Genomic DNA, 20,855 nt, shown 5'->3' with positions numbered 1-20,855 from the left:
TACATTTCAAATAGTGACGTCTTGATTTTGAAAGAATTAAAAAATCGAAAAATTTACAATTTGATTTTAAACAACTGGATTTTTAGGACAGTTAATTTAGTAGTAACAAACATGCTAGAATTGGACTGGAATTGAGCGTGGTTCATAAGGACTTTTGCATTATCAAAGCACTTGTTCAGACTTTATTATTTGAACTTGTCGTTGGAAGAAGTTAACTTTCCGGACTAAAAAGTTTTCAATTCAGTATGTTTATCTGATAAGCAAAAGATTTTGAATTTGAATTTATCGATGTTAAAGAGACGCACAGTGTTTGCTGCAATATAAACTGGTACTAAGGCATATTTATTATATGATTAATTTCTTTAGTTAAGAAACAGAAGTACATGCATTTGTTATGTTTTTTCTTCATGTACTTCTCTTTTTAGTTAGATGGTACCTTTTGTTTATAAGCACATAGCATAATAAATAAAACAGATTTTAATTTGACATAACTCAGTTATCAGTGCTGCAATATCAGCTGATACTTGGCCATTTATTATATATTTGATTCCTTATAAAACTAAGGCACATATATTTGTTATGATATTTTTCCCATATCCATTACTTTTATAATTTGACGTAAATCTGTAAATAAAAGTATACATATCTGCAAATATAAATACACATAAAAATAAAACTGTCAATTATGATTGATAAAATGATTTGATATTACGAATCCACAATAGAAGAGATGCTTTCTATTGAATAATTTCTCGCTCTTGTCTTTTCTTTTGTTGTTCGTTTAAACATTTTCAATAATTCTCTTCTAAATTTTGTCCCACTAAGACAGTATAGAAAGAAACTAATAGCATTGTTCATATACATCAATAAGCTTGAAATTGTTTCAAGAAGATTCATAAGTGATGGGTCTGCGTCCATGAAAAACTCCTCACAGATGTAATACACTGAAACTGGAAGTGTACAAACGAGGAAGGATATATTCACTGCAAGTAACATGGCCGTCATATTCGAATTTCGATTGCGTTGCCGTCTGGCATTTGCTTCATTTGACAAATTCTTAGGCGATGTTTTTTCTTTGATAGTTACAAACCGCTCGAATGATTTGATGATTGTCCGAATAATAATAACATTGCATATCAGCATTATACTAAACGGGAAAAAACAATATAACGCTAAGTCCATAAAAGGCCAAGCGATCGTGGAAAATGAGTTAAATTGACATATTCCGTCTTGAAAATCGGTAGTGAATAGTAAATGTCCATTAACCATGATCAAAAGAAAGGTGATAAAAACAACAACAAAACGACTTCGGCGCATTGTACAATAATAGACTGCTCTTAATGGAAGTTTTACTGAAATACACCTGTCGATGGTCACGGCAACCAAAATCCATGCCGTAAACTGGAGTGAAAAATAGGTCATAAAAACGTGGATTTTACAACTGAGGGGACCAAATGTTCGAATGTCAATTTCAAAAGCATATCGTATCCATCGGCGTAAAAGTCCTGTGTTGACCACAAGAATATCTCCAAATGATAATACTGTTAGGTAAAACATGGTTGTAGAACGTCTCATAGTTCTTCTTAATAATACTCTTATGGACAAAGTTGATGAAATCATTCCTAAAAGTATTACACACGGTGAAAAATATATCCAAAGTAAATCCGCATAATATGTATCTATAAGCGTCGCCATACCGTAGTCTGTTTCATTCGAAACTTTCAAAGCCCGAAATCCTTCACTGTTGTCTATTTCCATCTTAAATCCCGATCTAAACACTATCTGAAAAATAGATGCTTTGTTAATTATCTTAAGTCTCTTTTTTTATTGACGTATATCTGCCGAAAAACACAATATACATCAAAAGAGTAAGGGTTTGGTTTGGTCTAGTAGTATAATAGAGTTTAATGCAAATTTCACAAGCTGAATTTTACAGTCGCTTTCATTAAATGAGTTGCCAAAGGTAAGAACTTTGGTTAGCTTGCTTGTTAGCTGAACCGTGAAGCCATTGTAAGGTCCGGTATACTACCCTCCTTGTGAAGTGGCCTAGTCCAACAGACAGATATATATTTGTTTAGGTCAAAACCGGCCCTTACTGCATGGACTTGCTCCTTCGTAAAAAAGCATCAAGACAACTTAATATATTCTGAAACGTATTGACAAATATTTAAACAGGTTAGAACGTCAAACAGCAATCTATAGATATAGGAAGATGTGGTGTGAGTGCCAATGAGACTTTCATTCTTTAAGGTTCTAATTAGTGTCTGGTAGACCTAATTTAGTATTTCTGTAAAGAAAAAAAACCCACAAATAATTGAAAGTTTTAGAAAAACCGTCTCCGCTGCATATATGAGGATAGTATAAGCAGTTATATGAAAAGTTACTGTTGCCTTTTAAACTACCACATTAAAGAAAAATCGCAGACTAAGAATCATTGGAATTGAAACGTTTAAAAATGCACATAAGAAAAGTCCAAGTTATTGTATCTGCTGGACTGCTTGATGTATTATGTATGTTTGTCTCAATATATGTATTTGTTTGCATGTCATTTTGTTTGTGTGTAATGCATTTTAAAGTAGATTTTTAAAGCTCACTAGAGCTTGTGTTGCTTTGTCTGCAATGTATCGACAATAAATAAAACTTTTTTTTATTTGATTTGAAACAAAGATGGTAATTCCTTTAAACGACGTACTCGAGACATGTTATGAAACAAATATTGCAATTCCTTTATAATACGGCGTACCCGAGACATATTATGAAACAAATATTGGAATTCGCACATTAGTCTGTAATCCTGTAGCTCTTTTTACAAAAACAGCCGAAGTGTAAAATTAATCTTACGATAAAAATATCTAGTTGAATTGTTAAGGAATATTTTAGACTTACAATAATTTAAACAGATTTTATTTGCCCACTGTTTGACAAACGTAGTATTAGTTTGGATCGGGATACTAGATAATTTCCTATACAACGTACTCGAGATATATTGTGAAACAAAGATGATGGCGGATCAAGAAATTTCCAAGTGCGGCATGAGGGCCTTCTGATTGCAAAAGAGATGGTCCTGTTTCAGTCATGCTTTAGTGACTCCCTATAAAATCAACCAAGTTTTTCCCTGACCACAATGTACCCTCTAAATCCGCATCTGGCTAATTCCTATCTAGGACGCACCGAGATACATTTAAAACAATACGACATAAAAGAGACTAATTATTCCGTTTGAAACCATATTTTTATATCATAAGTAACTCTTAAAAAAATTCATTTTCTCTTTTTGTGAATTTTTCTTGACAAAAAAAAAATCCATAAAAATTGATCGTAAGATATACTGACAACAAATATTTTTCCTAGTAATTTTTTGCGAAAGAAGTCGTAGAACCGGTCCTTATCTTCGTTTTCAGTATATTTCTTAACTGTATTTTACAGAAAATTTGTCAATTTAATAGTTTAATGGACAGAACAATTGTGCCCAAAATAATCTGAATCGGGGCAATATTTCCTTCTGAGATTTCCTTTAAAGCCAATTCTCTTTTTCGTTTATGTCTATATAAAAAAGAAGATGTGGTATGATTGCCAATGAGACAAATCTCCATAAGAGACCAAATAGCACAGAAATTACCAACCATATGACCCCGTACGGCCTTTAAAAATGAGCAAATTCCATACCATATAAAATAGTCAGCTATAAAAGGTATCGAAATGACAAAAGTAAAACAATTCAAACGTAAAACTAACGGCCTAATTTATGTCTAAAACAATGAACGAAAAACAAATATGAAACACATCAACAAACGACAGCCACTGAATTACAGGTCCCCGACTTGGGACAGGTACATACATACAGAATGTGCTATGCTAATTTCGTCATCGGAGGGTTTTTACGGAAGTCTTTCCAATCTTTGCTCTGGTTGTAGTCTAAAAATGTAACCGTTGACAAATGACATCTTCATATGAAATAAAAATACTATCGCCCCGTGACGCTGTTTTTAAAACATAGTTTATGCATTGTTATTTAAAACTTAAATCATTTTACGTATGCGACAATCAGTTTTGTCTGCACATAACATAGTATCATAGTTTTCAAGCACTAATTAAGCAAGAACATCATGTAACTCTTAGTAAATTTGAGAATGGAAATGGGGAATATGTCAAAGAGACAACTACCCGACCAAAGACCGGAGTAGTCCTGGTTAAAATGAAATTTAGAATTATCTACTTACTGTCTTCTCTAAGCGTCTTCTCGAAAAAAAAAACCTGGTTGTTTACAATTTTTTTTTAAGACTTACATAACCAAATACGTAAATAGTAATTATTTTTTGTACCCTGAAGCGCTTTTTTAAATTTACTATTGTGAACAGAGATTACCTAAAATTGTGTCATTATTGTACCTGATTGTTGATTAGTAAAGCTCATAATCAAATAACAATAGAAACTGTGAACTTGTGACAAACAATTTTTATAAAGACGACAAAAAACCCTCAGTTAACATACAAACGTGACACATAATAACAAAATCTGCCATGTTTTCTGGCCTGGCGCTCTTTAAACTATTATACAGACAATTTTAAAAATGGAGAAAAAAACCTGTGCGATTATTAGACGTATATAAAGATTTGGACTAAAATTGTTAGTATAAATAGCCATTTTAAAGATAGGTATAAAACTTTACGTGTACAGAAAACTTTGCATTTACACAAGCAAGGGCGTATGAAAGATACACGACTTTGACTTTGGGACAAGAAGGCGCGCAAAAAAGATAAAGAAATTATCACTTTTATGTTGAGTAGAACCTGTTCGCTAGTTTGTGTTTAAATATTACAATGTCGAACCGCTGGCGGTCAATAGTTGGTCCCATATCTTACAAAACAGACGAAATTACTGTTGAACATAACACAATCCTTTTCAGAAATGTACATAGTTATATACGCCACACAAAAAGATTCTTTGATTAATATTGCTGTATCATAAAATGTACTCGTATCCAACTGTTATACTGTTTAAACATAATATATCTATATATATTGTATACATTTTCATATTGTACTAAAATATATAATTGCTGTCATCTTGAAATTTTGTATATTGTACTTATATGGAGAAGATTATCTTAAGTTGTTATAACTTGTATCCGATCCTATTGTATATTTAGACAATAAAGTAGACAGTTGCTTATCTGTGTATCTTTCTATCACTGACATTGTTGGACTAGATATTTCATGCGTTCAAAAACCTGACCTAAAAACTCATGTTCTATTGAGCCTTTCGGGATCCGGGGTGTGTCTTTTTTTAATTTCTCAATCTGAATGTCGGGATTTGCCGGATATTTTTTAAATTCAGGACTTCATGATTTCATGTTTTTTTTATGTCAGGATTTCGTGATCAGGACAACTCCGATCCCACTCTTAAATAATGACTTATTAAGACTTACCTTCCAATTCTAAATTAAAAAAAATCGTAACTCAGAACAGGAAAAATGACACTATGTCTAATTTACTTCGACTACTGATCAGCTGATATGCAAAGCTAAAAACAGACACTTAAATATCATAAAATAATTATCAAAACATTTATTGCACTTTAAATCATATAATTCAGAAACATGTTACACTGTTACACGAGGAGCAGGTTTGTATAAAATAATTGTGTCACGTGAAGGCACACTGACATCACAATTTGCATTGATCTTGCAATACACTACAGTTCATTCATACAGAATCCACTATCATGCAACGTGAATGTGATTGGTTATCAAATAATACAGAATTAGTGCATGTACAGTTTTATAAGAAATTAGCTCATCAAATAGATTTTTAGACAATAAAATATGTTTAAAACAAACTATCTTACAGATCTACGGAATTCCGAAAATGGACGAGAGACTTCAAATTGATGTAAAAACCAACTTTAGTATCTTGCGTGATGACTATATTCATGGTGTTTATCTCCTGCTAGTGGAATTCATTTCGTAGGTTGTATCCTGCTTCATTTTGATTTGGATGGTTGATTTCCTGTTGTTTTTTTTCTAGTGCGATAAAAACTGCAAACACGACATTCTTGTGCTTTGGCCTTACTATTTCATTTTCATTGTCCAACTTTATGGAAAACTGTTGGTTGAATCATTAATTTTATATTGCCATATGTACACCAAGGTGATATAGACAGGTATAAACAAATCTTGTGTGTAAAAGACTTTCGAAAAAGTGAGAAGATAGTCTAATACTATTTCTTGAACAAATAACGGCTCCCTCTTTTACTATTACGGCGAGTTACGTTGCATGATTTTGGGCGATTTTCGCACGTTCGTAATTTATGTTACGAAACATATTATATACATAATTATGTGTGATATAACATAATATTTAATGACCATTTAATTTATGTATACTGAGCCAAAAAAGTTTAGCAACAAAAATATGAAATTTTATTTTATTACAAAATTGTAACAACATATGATTTTAATAATAAAAAAATGAAATTATGACATGTCAGAAGCAACATGAATCTTTATCACTCACATCCATAAGAATTTTCCTTGTATGGAGCATGGGAGGGTCAAAATGCGAAAATGAGTAAAGTGTTATTCAAAATCAATTTCTCAGCAATGGCCTAAGTGCATCAATAAATGATTGGCAGGCACACCAGCAGATGCCCTTAATCTATGCACTACTCTTGTGGCCGGAAAAAACTTGTCACGTGTTGATGTAAAGCGAAAGTAGGGCTCCTCTCTTTACGATAGTTTTTCTTGGTCTACGACATATTGACCTATCCCGTGCAGTTGCAATTTGTCATTATTTGTTTGTTAGTGTCTAAACTATTGATTTATGCACATTTAATCAAGCCACAACATCAGAAACACTCATTCTGGCATCAACCATTCCAATAGCCTTCTGATGGTCATTTTCGGCGAGGCCAGGTTAACGGCCCGTGCAATTTTTTCAAACTTTTTTGTGTTTTTCTTACCAATGGCGTGTTTCTGAACGTTAGTGAAAAAAAAATTTTGATTTTGTTTTATAAGTTCAGGTACAGAAGGTAAAACATCAACTACACGTGGAAAGCTAAAATGGCGCGAAATCAATCATCCAGAAAATAAGTAAGGCTGTTAAAAATTACAGGTAAAACTATGGATTATATCAATAATATTTAAAAAAAAATATATGTAGAAACAACAAAAGAAAAATTGAAAAAAAAGTGTTGCTAAACTTTTTTGGCTCAGTATAGAATTAACTTGGTTTAATCCTGTTTATTCATCATTATAACGGTCAAACTAATCAAGGCCGATTACCTTACTTGTAAGTGTATCGTTACCGTATTCCTTTGCATATATAGACTAATGATTTATAAGTACGTCTGAACTAGTAACCACTCTCCAGATCCTTTTCAGATGTCGTAAACTCGTTATTTCATGTTATTTTAATCTCTAATGTCATTAATCAAAGAGGAGCTACTCTCAGAAAAAGACACCGACGGACTATGGAGGAATCTATAGCTTCTGAATTTTTTTTAGAACTGTTCATTATAATTGTAATTCCCTATGCAGCATAAGATATGTATAAAGAATCATCCATGTCACCCTGGTTTTGCCAGGTTCTGTGTATAAAAAAGAAGATGTGGTATGATTGCCAATGAGACAACTATCCACAAAAGACCAAAATGACACAAACATTTATAAACTATAGGTCACCGTACGGCCTTCAACAATGAGTAACAATGTCCAGTCAACTTTAACTTTGTAAATAAGATAGACAGTTTTTCACGATCACTGAAAGACACCAATTACTGTGGAAAACCGAAATAGATCGTATGAAATTTTATGAAACTTTTTTTTTTTTTTTTATTATTTTCCACTTTCAACCTTACATGTCCTTTTTGGTTTTCTATATAACTTTTCCTTTTTTAATAGCTTTGGATTTTGAAGTAAGCTGGCCTCGAGCAACACAGAAGAGACGTTGCTAGTCAGCTATGAAAGGTCCCGACAGGGAACAATACAAACCAATTCAACTGAGAAAAATAACTGCTTAGTTTATAACAAAACAATGACGAAGAAAATGTATAACAGACTTGAACAAACAACCACTAAACTACAAGTTCCTGACAGACTTCCAATAGACGCATAACGAATTTGGCGGGGTTAAATTTGTTTGTGAGTGCTACACCCCCTAACCTTTAACAATACTGTTACTGCATAATATGAGAAAAAAAATCCTGTAAAAAATGCAATTGACTTAATCCGAAAGATCCACATAGAAAAGTTTGATTATTGCATCCTGTCTGTACTATATTTATTTGATTTACGTGCCTGTGGGAAAATTTCAACAGCTATATTAGAATCCTTAATTATTTGGCGCAAAATATCCGCAAGGTATCGATAAGTGTTTTAAAATTTATCAATTAGATGTTATTCGGACGGATAATGAGTTTGGCTATGACGTATGTTTCAAATTAATACAGGAACACGTTTCTATTAATAGGGCACAATTAGTGTCCATATGAATGCCTACAATATGTCGATAAACTGTATTGCCAAACATGTTGTTTAAAAGAATAGAATTTAGGCTTCAACCAGCTCATCACAGTTCTAGTTAGTTGGCCTAACATGTTTCCTTTTTGCTTCTGTACAAAAGAAGGCAACGAGCATATAAATCTGCAATCAGAATTTTCAGAGCAAAACAAGAACAGTCTGTAGAAAATTAATTTTGATAGAAGGAACTGGATCCTGGTGACATTAACTTTTACCAGCTTCTGAATTGGAATCTTTGACATGTTACAGCCGTGAGGTTCTTTTCGAGGACACATTGAACTAAAAGTAACTATATAACTTTCATGGATGTGTATCTTAAATCTGTTATATTGACATTTAATGAAAAAAAATATGATAATGTTCTTCTAAAGGATAAAAACGAGAAAATGGCATGTTATATATATTTGTACAAAAAAAGGTTTATAATGATGGATTTTTTTATTCAATGAATTGTTTCCTTGAAATTACACTACTTTAATTCAGGGACAGAAACCCATCAATATAACTAATGCGCACAACGCTGTGATCGCCATACATTCAAATGGTTGATGGATAAACGACGCTTACCATTTTTTGGTTGGAAAGCATGAAATGTTTTGTGAAGACAACTATTTTGCTTTGATTATTTATTTTTGACATATATACCTACATAATAATTGAAACAATTGCTTATGTCTTGATATATCCGATAAAACTGCGTATATAATCGTAATAGTCTTTCTGTGAAATACCAGTAAACGAGAAAATTCGTCTGTACAAAAATGTGTCCTTTTGTGCCACTAGTTTCCAACATACATAATTGTAGTTCCATTTGCGTATAGAGAATATGATTACGACTATTCTTTTTGATAAAAAGAACACACACAAAAACTGAAAGACTGACAGCCACCTTTATCATGGCTTAATAGAAACCAACAGTTTACACTTCTAGTTATTTGTTTATGGTAAACACAACTATAATCTCTGCGGCTGAGACCTGTATGACTTATATATTCGGCAAATGTTTCCTTTTTTCTAAGCTATGCTTGCATTAGTAACACGCAATTCAATATCTTTAATGGTTTGCAGCTTCACAATATTCTCTAAAAATACAAATATATACTATAGATGACTGCTATGAATAAAAAAATTCAGTTTAGTGTTTATTAAATTCCTATGTTCTATTCGGGCAATTGTACTCACTTTTCGGAATTCCGTTCGTCATTTTAGCAATAACGGTCCCATTTTGTTCCTTAAATTATTCTTTTTGTAGTGGTACCATAATGTGCAAATAAAATTAGTATTTTGACACAACTGATACTTTTGAAAATTGACATTTTCCATGACATTTTGCACAAATAATAACTTAATTCAAAAATCAAATAAAGTGAAAGGAGTTGCAACCAAATAAACTGGAATGTTAATTTTGCATGTCATTGAAAAACGGCAGATCGACGTTTTCTTGCAAATAGTTTAAAGAATTCATTTCTAAATCTTTTCCCTGTGATGCAGTACAAGAAAAAATGGACACTGTTATTGAGATATTGGAGAATATTCACGATGCCGTATGCTAGGTTTTGTACAGCAATCCTATGAGGATGTACATCTCGTGTTTCCCAGTAATGCTGCCCGATGAAATAAATAGCTATTGGTGTTGTACAAAAGAAAAACACAAAATTAACGGACAATAGCATCACGGTCACGTTTGTGCTTGTTTGTAATCTTGTTGAGTTGTTGTTGACTGTTTTATTTACAGTATCATTTGAGAAGCCATTTTGGTTTTCACACGTTTCTGTGATAGTTGATATTTGATCTGAATCCTCGCCTGAAATATGACTCGATCTAAATGAGGTCCGTCGTGTGTATACACTGCCGAAACTTCTGCCAAGATCATTGTCAACTGTCATATTTTTCAACGTTTTTACAGACGCTGAAACTCTGTGAATAATTAATGAGTTAGCTACTATCATTATACCAAATGGAACAAAGCAGAATACTGCAAAGTCTATCCATGGCCAAATTTTACTGACAAATACAAAAGTGGCGTCTGCTTCTTGGCATGTTGGTTTTGATCTATTTCTTGATATAATCTCAACTGTAAAAAACAGATGACTGTTTATAAAAACCATTGTCACGAATAATATTACCACAATAACTTTTGATACGTTGGTAGTGCAGCATAGTCTAGCTTTCAGTGGTCGCATCACAGAAATACAGCGGTCCATGGTCACGGCAACCAAAATCCAGGAGGCGAAGTCGAGAGAAAAATATACAAGAAAAGCATGTAGTTTACAAATAAAATCACTGTGTAATCGTATGTCTATGTCGAAAGCCATAATAATCCAGTATCTTAACAATCCTGTGTACAACACAAGAAGGTCGGCGGAGGACAAAATAAGTAAATAGAACATTGTTGTTGATCGACGCATCGTTTTCTTAGACAAAACAAGAATGCTTAAAATATTAGCAACGGTTCCAATAAATATTACACATGGTGACACGTAAACAAATATAATTCTTGTTATTTCATCCTCAATAAACACGTTAGTTTGGTTCGAAATACTTCCATTTGCAATCATACTGTCATTTTTAATAATGGAAAGACTTAAACTGTTAGATCACGGATTCTTCAAACCATCTTTGACACAAGTGAACTAAATATTAATGAATAGGATGCTAATTTCATCCATAGAATTATTGACGAATTTCTAAGTTTTTTAATCGGTTAGTATTGGTAAGAAACGTCAATGTATTATTTTCCAAGCAATGATGCGGATTTTGTTTTGCTTTCCACTTTATTTTCGAGATAAGCCGACGCAAGAAATGATTTATCATAATGGTAAAGCAAATAGTTCACATAAATTTTTACAGTAGAAAAATAATCCGTCTTATGTTGAAAAAAATCATCAAACAACCGTTTCCGCAATTAGAGACTCAAGTAATTAAAAGCAATGGGTCCATCCATTTATCTTTGTGTGACGTAGTGGCAGTTTTTCAATACATATCATGTTGTATCTAAAACACTTTCGAATAGTTAACTTACCTTGAAATATTACAAATTACAATAAATGTTTTTCCGTTTCAATGACGTTTTATCCTCTAAAGCTTTCAAACAACTTCAATGACGAAATTGTTAAACACGCCTGATTAGAAAGAAACATGTAATTTCTCAAAAAGTAAATGCACACTGCATGTTCCATTCCAAAACAATAATTTCAATCCTGATATTAAAACAATTATGATAGAATAAAATTCCGTTGCAATAAAAGTTACTGAATATTTAAAAAAATCAACTTGTGGTAGTATTTAAGTTATTGAATAATTTATTAAGGTTAACAGCTTTAGTTTACAGCTTTGTAACCTTTCAGAACTGGACGACATATAAGTGTATTTTTTATGATGATGATAATAAACGGGATAAAAGTTGAAGTTCACGATGCAAATGTCGGTCACAAGAAAGAGGGATGGGAGTACTAACAATGCAACCAAAAGGCATCAAGTCGAAGGATTACAGACAGAAATCAAACACGAGTGAACATACCCGTTGTCATTTGTATGTCAACCAAATGATGGGGGGTTCGTATCCTTTCATGGGGATTACTTTAGTTCAATAGCTTCCTGGAAGCAGCAACCGTCTATCAAGGAAATGATGAAATTGGTAAGCAATGCAAGTCATAGAAAGCAATATTAACTTGGAGAGATAAATAATGTGAAAGCTCTGTTTCAATATATGTTAACAGAAATTGATTGATAAAAATTGGGAAAATACTTTTATAGTTGATTTCTAGAGGTTAATCAAGATATGAAGTCACATGAGTTACGTTTCTTGTGGAGAGTTGTCTCATTGGCTTTCATACCACATCTTCTTTTTTACAATTAGACCTGTTATCATAAAAGCTATAAACAAACTTATCTGACAGATGAACTCCGTCAACCCCTCCGAATCAACAAGGTAAATTTATGATACAAGAAAATTTGCAAGAATACTGAATCTTTAGAGTTGTTTTTACACATTCTTCATTTCGTGTATATTGAAAGAACCATGAATTTCATAGTCAATTACTGATTCTTATTGGCATTTTATCGAATAAATCCTCCTCTGCATACAAGACCAGATCTTTCAAATCTTTAACATGTATAATGGCTGGCATGGGAGACCCTTAGGCTTTAGAACAGAACGTTTACTGAATGCCATGCCAACATTATGTAACAGGTCGAACAACTGATGTTTTTAAACCTGCTGACTGCCATTGACAATTGTCTAATATATTGATAACGAGATGTAATGGTTCTTAATTATTAATTTTAATACCAAACAGAGAACAATAAACTTGCTGGAAAGATAGATAGTACATCGCAATCATATAAAGGTGCAAAAAATTGTACACCATGTCCGGATTTAACAGCTAATGTCTCTTCAGCAATGTTATGGATCGAAACGGTATTTGGAAGGCCATATAATTTACCTAAATTTGGGATAGAAGAGTCGAAATAGGATGAACGGATCATATAAACCCGAATGAAAATATCATTTAAGCCCAAGCGAAAAAGTATAAACAAGTCTCAATTGAAAACAACGTAAATACCTATGATTACATACCGCATTTATACGTGTGAATGTAAAAAAAAATATTGATGGAGCGTTCTATAAGTTACAGCCAAACAAAATTTTTCAAAAGACCAAAAAAGTGAAACGATATTTTAACAAAACGCATTTGACTAGATAGTCGATTAACTGATGTTCTTAAACCATGCGGACTGCACTTACATAATGCCAAATAAATTGATCACGAGATGGATCTCACTCAATCATCATACCTGTTATGAAAAGAGGAATGTCCGAGCGGTGGATTCTTTTCATAAACAAATATCGAAAATAGAATTATAATGTTCAGCTACAAATATTTGAGATAACGGAGAAAGTTGTAGAAAATGATGATTTAATTAACACATATAAAATTATGATCACAAATCGGTATAAAATGTCACAGTTCCTGAATACTTAATAGTAATCTGAATAAAGTCCGTAAATATATGCTATGCTATGGAACAGTTCTTCTGACGGAAAAGTTAAGAGTATGTCCAAGGATTGCTCATTTGAATATATACGAATAATAACAAGCCAGACCGATGTATTAAATCACTGGAGCTCTATATTCTATAAACCACTTCAATACAGCATACTATAAAATCCTTTCTTTTCGTGTCCTTACTTCACCACACCCCGTGTCTAACGTCTCCAAAACAAAAGTACTCATCAACGTCATCAGCTTGCAAAATCCGGGAAACTGTACAACGTTGTTTAGAAATAATGTTCACAACACTGCCCTCCTTTTTAAAACAATTTCGTCCTCGAAATAAATAACAGTTCATCAGACCACGTATGTATAATAATCGTAATACTACAAACAACAAACTCCATGTCTCCTAATTCTATTGGCTGACTGTTTAGAATCAAGAATTTTGAATTTCTTAGTACATGCTTTCAAACGTTTTACATTAGCACAACACAGTTCCTTACTAAATATATTGCCAGATGTCAGTTCTTTGTCTCTCATCTCTGGTTTGTTTATACATTTCCTCAAACGATTTCCAACAGTCACCAGGTCTATTAATTTTATTTTAGGGCATGTCCGTCTAACATGTCCTCTCTCTTTGCATTTTGAACACTTTATTTTCTTCACAGAAGTCCTCACTTTCTTAATGGACGAAACACAATGCAAATCCGTGGTTTCACACGTTCTTTTACAAAAGTCACTTTTTAAATTTTCATGTTGTTTTGAATTCCCTGTATCTTTACGAAAAGTCTCTTTACAAAGTTCCTGCCAATACATTTCCTCTATAATCTCGCCAATGTTGACAGGTTGCTTAATCATTACATTCAACGCTACGCTGGAATCAGTATATCCCGATAAAGCATATTCTGTAGTGAGCTTTACCAACAAATTATTGTCTATTCCAGGAAACGATTTCCTTACCATAATCTCAACTCTACAAACATATTCCTGAATAGATTCATCTTCCGATTTTGACACATTTCTCAGTCTAAGTCGGCACATCCCGGGTGTTTCATTATCCCCAAATCGCCATTTTATAGAAGAATACAGTTTCTCAATATTAGTACGAATATCAATAGGCAAGTGTGCTGAGTATTCTAACGCTTGGTTCCTCAATGCAATTAAAAAATAACAAACCTTGTCATAATTGTCCCAGCAATTACGTTCTGCATAAATTGAAAACTGCATCCAAAATCCCTCAAATGAACCTGTTCCATCAAATTGAAGAGAATATGAATCTGTCATTGTTTTTATATCAATTTCCTCCTCTTTTTGAAAAAATCGGTTGTCTTTTGCTTCAGTAAAATCCACACTTCATACTGCACACGGTAACTTTCTATACAGTATTCAAATACTTCAATCCAACGTTATTCTTATCTTATTTAAAAACACAATTTACTTGTCACAAAACGTAGGTAAGTTCGCTGCCACCAGTGTTATGAACGTTAATTATAGTTTCATAGTTTTGTTGTGAACATTATTTCTAAACAACGTTGTACAGTTTCCCGGATTTTGCAAGCTGATGACGTTGATGAGTACTTTTGTTTTGGAGACGTTAGACACGGGGTGTGGTGAAGTAAGGACACGAAAAGAAAGGATTTTATAGTATGCTGTATTGAAGTGGTTTATAGAATATAGAGCTCCAGTGATTTAATACATCGGTCTGGCTTGTTATTATTCGTATATATTCAAATGAGCAATCCTTGGACATACTCTTAACTTTTCCGTCAGAAGAACTGTTCCATAGCATAGCATATATTTACGGACTTTATTCAGATTACTATTAAGTATTCAGGAACTGTGACATTTTATACCGATTTGTGATCATAATTTTATATGTGTTAATTAAATCATCATTTTCTACAACTTTCTCCGTTATCTCAAATATTTGTAGCTGAACATTATAATTCTATTTTCGATATTTGTTTATGAAAAGAATCCACCGCTCGGACATTCCTCTTTTCATTACACTGGTGGCAGCGAATTTAGTTTTCTTTCTTAAGAAAATTTTAAGAATCTACGTGAATATTTTATTAGGCACGCAATTGTTAAGTACATACATTGTTTCTGTCCATATTTTATGATATTTGGTTACACATAAAAAAAAACATAAACATAAAAAAAAGACACTTCAACGAAGGCTGAGAAATAGATAGTACAGTTGGTGAATATAATTAAATTATAGTATATATTTAAGTTATTTTAAATTCAACAAGGATAAATACTAATCCAAGTTGAAAAGTAAGAATTTTATAGTTAGTTAAAATCTATATCAACAAGGATAAATTCTAATCCAAGTTGAAAAAGATAAAATATAATAGTAAGTCAGAATATATATCAACAAGGATAAATACTAATCCAAGTTGAAAAGTAATAATATTATAGTTAGTTAAAATCTATATCAACAAGGATAAATTCTAATCCAAGTTGAAAAAGAAAAAAAAAAAAAAATAATAGTTAGTCAAAATCTATATCAACAAGGATAAATACTAATCCAAGTTGAAAAGGATATAATATAATAGATAGTCAGAATCTATATCAACAAGGATAAATTCTAATCCAAGTTGAAAAGGTCATAATTTAAAATTTAATATATATCAACAAGGATAAATATAAATCCAAGTTGAAATTAAATAGTTCAGGGGTACAATTCAACAAAGATAAATTTTAATCTAAGTTGAAAGTTTAAATATAGTAAAAGTAAATACCATATTCAACCAGGATAAATTCTAATCCAAGTTGAGTTTAAATTTAGAAGTCTATTTTAACAAGGATAAATCTGAATCCAAGTTAAATATTAAGACCATAATAATTCAAATAGGTCCAGACCGTCCAGTAATTATATTTATAGTCTATTTCAAAGTTAATATTTAATAGTCTATTTCAAAAGTTTTCTTTTACAACAAGGATAAATATAAATCTAAGTTGTAAATATAAGAATATTTGGAAAAGGTCAAAGTTGAAAAATTTATAGTCTATTTCAAATTTGTTATTTATATAGTCTATTTCACAAAATAAGGATATATTCATAATTTAAAAGGTGTTTTAAAAGTAAGACATAGGAAATTGTTTTTCTACTTCAACAAGGATAAAAAGTAATCTAAGTTGAATAATTCTGAAAAACTACAAGATTAACAAGGATAAAGTTTAATCCAAGTTGATTAGTAAAATTGAAACTCTTGATTTCAGTTAGCAATTAAAAGTAAAATGTATAATTTAAGAGACAGATCTCGTATACCACAGGGGTCCAATTCACTTAGTAGGGGAATTACCACATTAGCTAGTTCAATTATTCCCACTTGGTCTGTTGCATCTACAAATATTGATACCTGCTCATTTGGGGATGTCACGTCTCATAATTATTTAGCATCAAACCAGGCTATTAGTTTAAACCAGGGGGAAATAAATACAAGCCCCAGGCCATTTAGTAGTACTGTGAATAATATTCAAAGGGAAGTAAGCACAAACCCATTTCTTTTCCCAACTCAAAGTAAGAGTGATAGTGCTATAGCGACTATAACAAGAGAAAAATCATGGGAGAGTGATGAAATAATAAAGATGAGACAAGAATTAGAGGCATTAAAAAATGAAAACCTTCAGAAATCATATGAGAGTGATGAAATGGTAAAGATGAGACAAGAGTTAGAGGCATTAAGAAATGAAAAACTTCAGAAATCATATGAGAGTGAAGAAATGGTAAAGATGAGACAAGAGTTAGAGTCATTAAGAAATGAAAAGCTTCAGATGAAGAACATGAATACTCAACATTTCACTCAGATTAAATCTGACCCTGTTGTCAGTAGTCAAGATAGTTATGCAGAGACCCAGCAACGTTCAATAAATTCCTGCAACAATATTACATTGCCAGAGACCCAGCAACGTTCCACACATACATACATGGATACAACATTGTCAGAGACCCAGCAACAAACATCATATGCATATGCTGATATGACAACACCTGAGATCCAGCATCGTCCAAACTATTCTGGTACCAGTACAATCATGCCTGAAATCCAGCAACGTCCAGACTACCAGCAGTATCCAAACAATTCCCCAGTATCAAACTGGTTACCTAGACAACAGTATGGCAGACCACAGCAACAATATGGCAGACCACAGCAACAGTACCATAATATTGAAAACTCCAAGATAGACAATGGGAGAAGAAACAGAGTGCCATTTTACAACGGCAGAGATCCATGGAATGCCTACTTTATGCAGTTCGAGCTCATTGCAGAGATAAACAGATGGGATACTGATACTAAAGCCATTGAATTAGTAACAGCACTTAAAGATGAGGCAATGGTTTATGCGTCCTACCTCTCACCAGAGACCAAAAGATCTTTCTTTGGGCTATGTGCAGCTATGTCTGATAGATTTGGTGACCATGGTTATCCAGAGACGTATAGACAAGAATTGCATACATTAAGGAAACAGGGCAAAGAAAACATCCATGAATATGCTTCCAGAGTAGAAATGCTAGTTAGACGGTCATTTCCAACTATTGACGTAGCCACTCACAGTACATTGAGTATAGAGTACATGTTAAGGGGATTACCTGACCAGAGCATTGCTATAGAGTTACTGACAAAGAGAATTACCAGTATGACCGAAGCTATCCACCAGGTGACTCTGTATGAAACATATAAAAGAGGAAATAAAGATAGAAACATCCGTCAGCTGAGTATGCAGGAAACTGTTAATTTTGATGAAGGTGAAGATGATATAGAAATAAGGAAAGTTGGTGGGAAAAGATATGTAACTGAGGAGAGGCTTACACAATTTGAAAGAGGGATCACTCAGTCATTAGGGGAGATAATTCAGAAGGAAATGACAAAATTTAACAAACCAAATATTAACCAAGGTTATAGGGAAAAACCAGCCGTATAACAAAGACAATAGAACAAAAACAAGAACCACAAGATGTTTTAATTGCAATGAAGAAGGGCATTACATCAAAGACTGTAAAAAACCGAAGAAAAGTAAAAGCAATACAGAAAACAGAGATTTTTCCAACAGCAATGAGACACAAGATGATTCTTTAAACTAATAAGGGCTGAGACTGTCGACCAAGTATCAGCCGTTGATAAAATTATTGAAGTTAAGGATATAACTACCAGGAATGGACCATGTGGAGATGAATTTGATGCATTGACTCATGATCTGAGCTTGAATTTGTTGTTTGAGGGATTTGATGAATTACAGAAGAGTACACCTAGTGATGTAATTGGTAGTGCTGAACCGAGTCAGGCAATAGGGAAAAATATCGTCATTGATCGGGTGAGGGCAGCTACCATTACTGTTCCTTTGGTCATTAACAAGGTTGAAACCAAGGCAGTTATTGACACTGGAGCGGAGGTGACAGTTTTGAGTGAGGAACTGTATTCTAAAATTCCAAAAGACATGCGACCAGAACTGAAGAAGGCAACAAGGAATTTAGTGGTTGCAGAGGCTGGGAAGCATATGACAACAAGGGGAATAGCACAGATAGAGATGAAACTAGGAAATGAGATTTTCACATGGCCCATGTATGTAGCCCCAATTGGAGATAATGTATTGTTAGGATGTGACCTGATTGATGAAAAGGACATAACTATCAACTGCAAGAGGGGACTCCAATTAAATGGTGAATGGATAGAATGCCAAACCACAAGACAAGTAGATGGTATAGCCAGAGTAAGGACAAAAGAAGCAATTACCGTACCAGCCAATTCGGAGATAATTATTGCTGGAGAGGGTTATGACACAGAAGGATTGTCCAGCCGGTATTCTATACTTGAACCAGTTGTTGAAGATAGTAGAAAAATTATGGTAGCAAGGACATTAGTCGATGCTCACAGTTGTAAAGTACCTGTTAGATTAATCAACCTTGATGAACACCCTGTCAAATTGAGAAAAAATTATCTGCTAGGGGAGCTTCATCCTGTTCAAGATATATCAGAAGTCATTGACCTTGAAGAAAAGAAGATTAATAGATGTGGTACACCAACCAATAATTGCAGTATACATAGTAAACACAGTGTAACTCTTCAAGATTTTTTGACAGATCAAGGAAATAAGGAAGTAGTTAAAATTCCAGAGTCATGGACTGAAAGCTCAGAGATACGGAAGATCAGTGGTGCAGAAAATGATGGTAACCAGATGAATAAGGTCGATATTCAAATGATGCCAGACTTTTTGCAGGATCTGTATGAAAGGAGCTCAAAGAATCTTACAGATGAAGTTAATCGTCAGAAATTAAGAGATCTATTGCTGACAAATAAGGACGCATTTGCTTCGAATAGAACAGAATTAGGTACATGTGCCCTTGTAAAGCATAAAATTGATACTGCTGGAGCAGCACCAATAAGACAGCCATTACGACGTACTCCCATTAGATTTGAAGGTGAAGAGATGAAAAATTTAAAAGACCAGTTGGATAACGGTGTCATCAGACCTTCCACATCACCTTGGGCATCAAATGTCGTCCTGGTACGGAAGAAAGATCAAACTGTTAGGTGGTGTCTTGATTACAGATTTTTGAACGATCTAACAATTAAATGCGCCTACCCGATTCCGAGAATAGATATGTGCATCGATTGTCTTCACTCAGCTTCTGTATCCTCCTGTTTCGATTTACAGAGTGGTTACTGGCAGCTGCAGGTTGAAGAAAATGATATTCCAAAAACAGCATTCATCACCAAATATGGGTTGTTCGAGTATACCAAGATGCCATTTGGATTATGTAATGCGCCAGCTACATTCCAACGGTGCATGGAACTCATTTTCCGTGGATTACAATGGCAAACCTTATTGATTTATCTAGATGACATCATTATCTTTAGTTCTGATATAGATGAACATTTTCAACACCTAGGAGAAGTTCTGACTAGATTGAAGAAAGCAGGACTAAAGTTAAAACCATCCAAATGTGATTTGATTAAGGATGAAATTTTGTATTTAGGGCATATTGTTGGTAAGCATGGAGTGAAACCTAACCCACAGATAATAGAAAGAGTTCAAAATTGGAAAACACCTAGCAACACCAAAGAAATACAACAATTTCTGGGACTCTGTAATTATTATAGACAATTTATCAGAGGATTCAGTAATATTGCAGCCCCATTGAGTCAATTGACTAGGAAAGATACAATTTTTGAATGGACAGATGCAGTGCAAAAGAGTTTTGACCTACTTCGGACAGCACTATGCACAGCCCCTATACTTGCATATCCAAAGCCAGATGGAAAATTCATTTTGGACACAGATGCTTCAAACATTGGTATAGGTGGTGTCCTTCAGCAGATACAAGATGGAAA

The 20,855-nt window shown here is 33.2% G+C and overlaps 2 protein-coding genes across 3 annotated transcripts; both read right to left on the bottom strand.

Moving 5' to 3' along the window:
- Positions 1-475: 475 nt before the first annotated feature.
- On the bottom strand, positions 476-6,219 carry LOC134711483 (thyrotropin-releasing hormone receptor-like). 2 transcript variants are annotated; one of them, XM_063572091.1, is made up of 2 exons: positions 5,848-6,219; positions 476-1,782 (listed from the first exon to the last, which is right to left on the bottom strand). In XM_063572091.1, exon 2 carries the CDS (start codon positions 1,756-1,758, stop codon positions 709-711), a length of 1,050 nt encoding a protein of 349 aa, XP_063428161.1. In that variant the 5' UTR covers positions 1,759-1,782; positions 5,848-6,219; the 3' UTR covers positions 476-708. The 2 variants fall into 2 exon arrangements, with proteins under 2 accessions (XP_063428161.1, XP_063428159.1); XM_063572089.1 differs by lacking the exon at positions 5,848-6,219 and adding an exon at positions 4,221-4,384.
- A 3,711-nt stretch (positions 6,220-9,930) lies between these two features.
- Positions 9,931-11,076, bottom strand: LOC134710776 (cysteinyl leukotriene receptor 1-like). Its single transcript, XM_063571174.1, has one exon. It carries the CDS (start codon positions 11,074-11,076, stop codon positions 9,931-9,933), a length of 1,146 nt encoding a protein of 381 aa, XP_063427244.1.
- Positions 11,077-20,855: the final 9,779 nt, after the last annotated feature.

This window comes from Mytilus trossulus, chromosome 3, assembly GCF_036588685.1.
Source record: "Mytilus trossulus isolate FHL-02 chromosome 3, PNRI_Mtr1.1.1.hap1, whole genome shotgun sequence".
In the NCBI taxonomy this organism is placed as follows: Eukaryota; Metazoa; Mollusca; class Bivalvia; order Mytilida; family Mytilidae; genus Mytilus; species Mytilus trossulus.
Note: the sequence above shows the minus strand (reverse complement) of the source record. Positions and strands in the feature narration are given on the sequence as shown.

Coding starts and splice junctions, on each gene's coding strand:
- LOC134711483 (XM_063572091.1), bottom strand. CDS start 1,758: ATGGAAATAGACAACAGTGAAGGATTTCGGGCTTTGAAAGTTTCGAAT.
- LOC134710776 (XM_063571174.1), bottom strand. CDS start 11,076: ATGATTGCAAATGGAAGTATTTCGAACCAAACTAACGTGTTTATTGAG.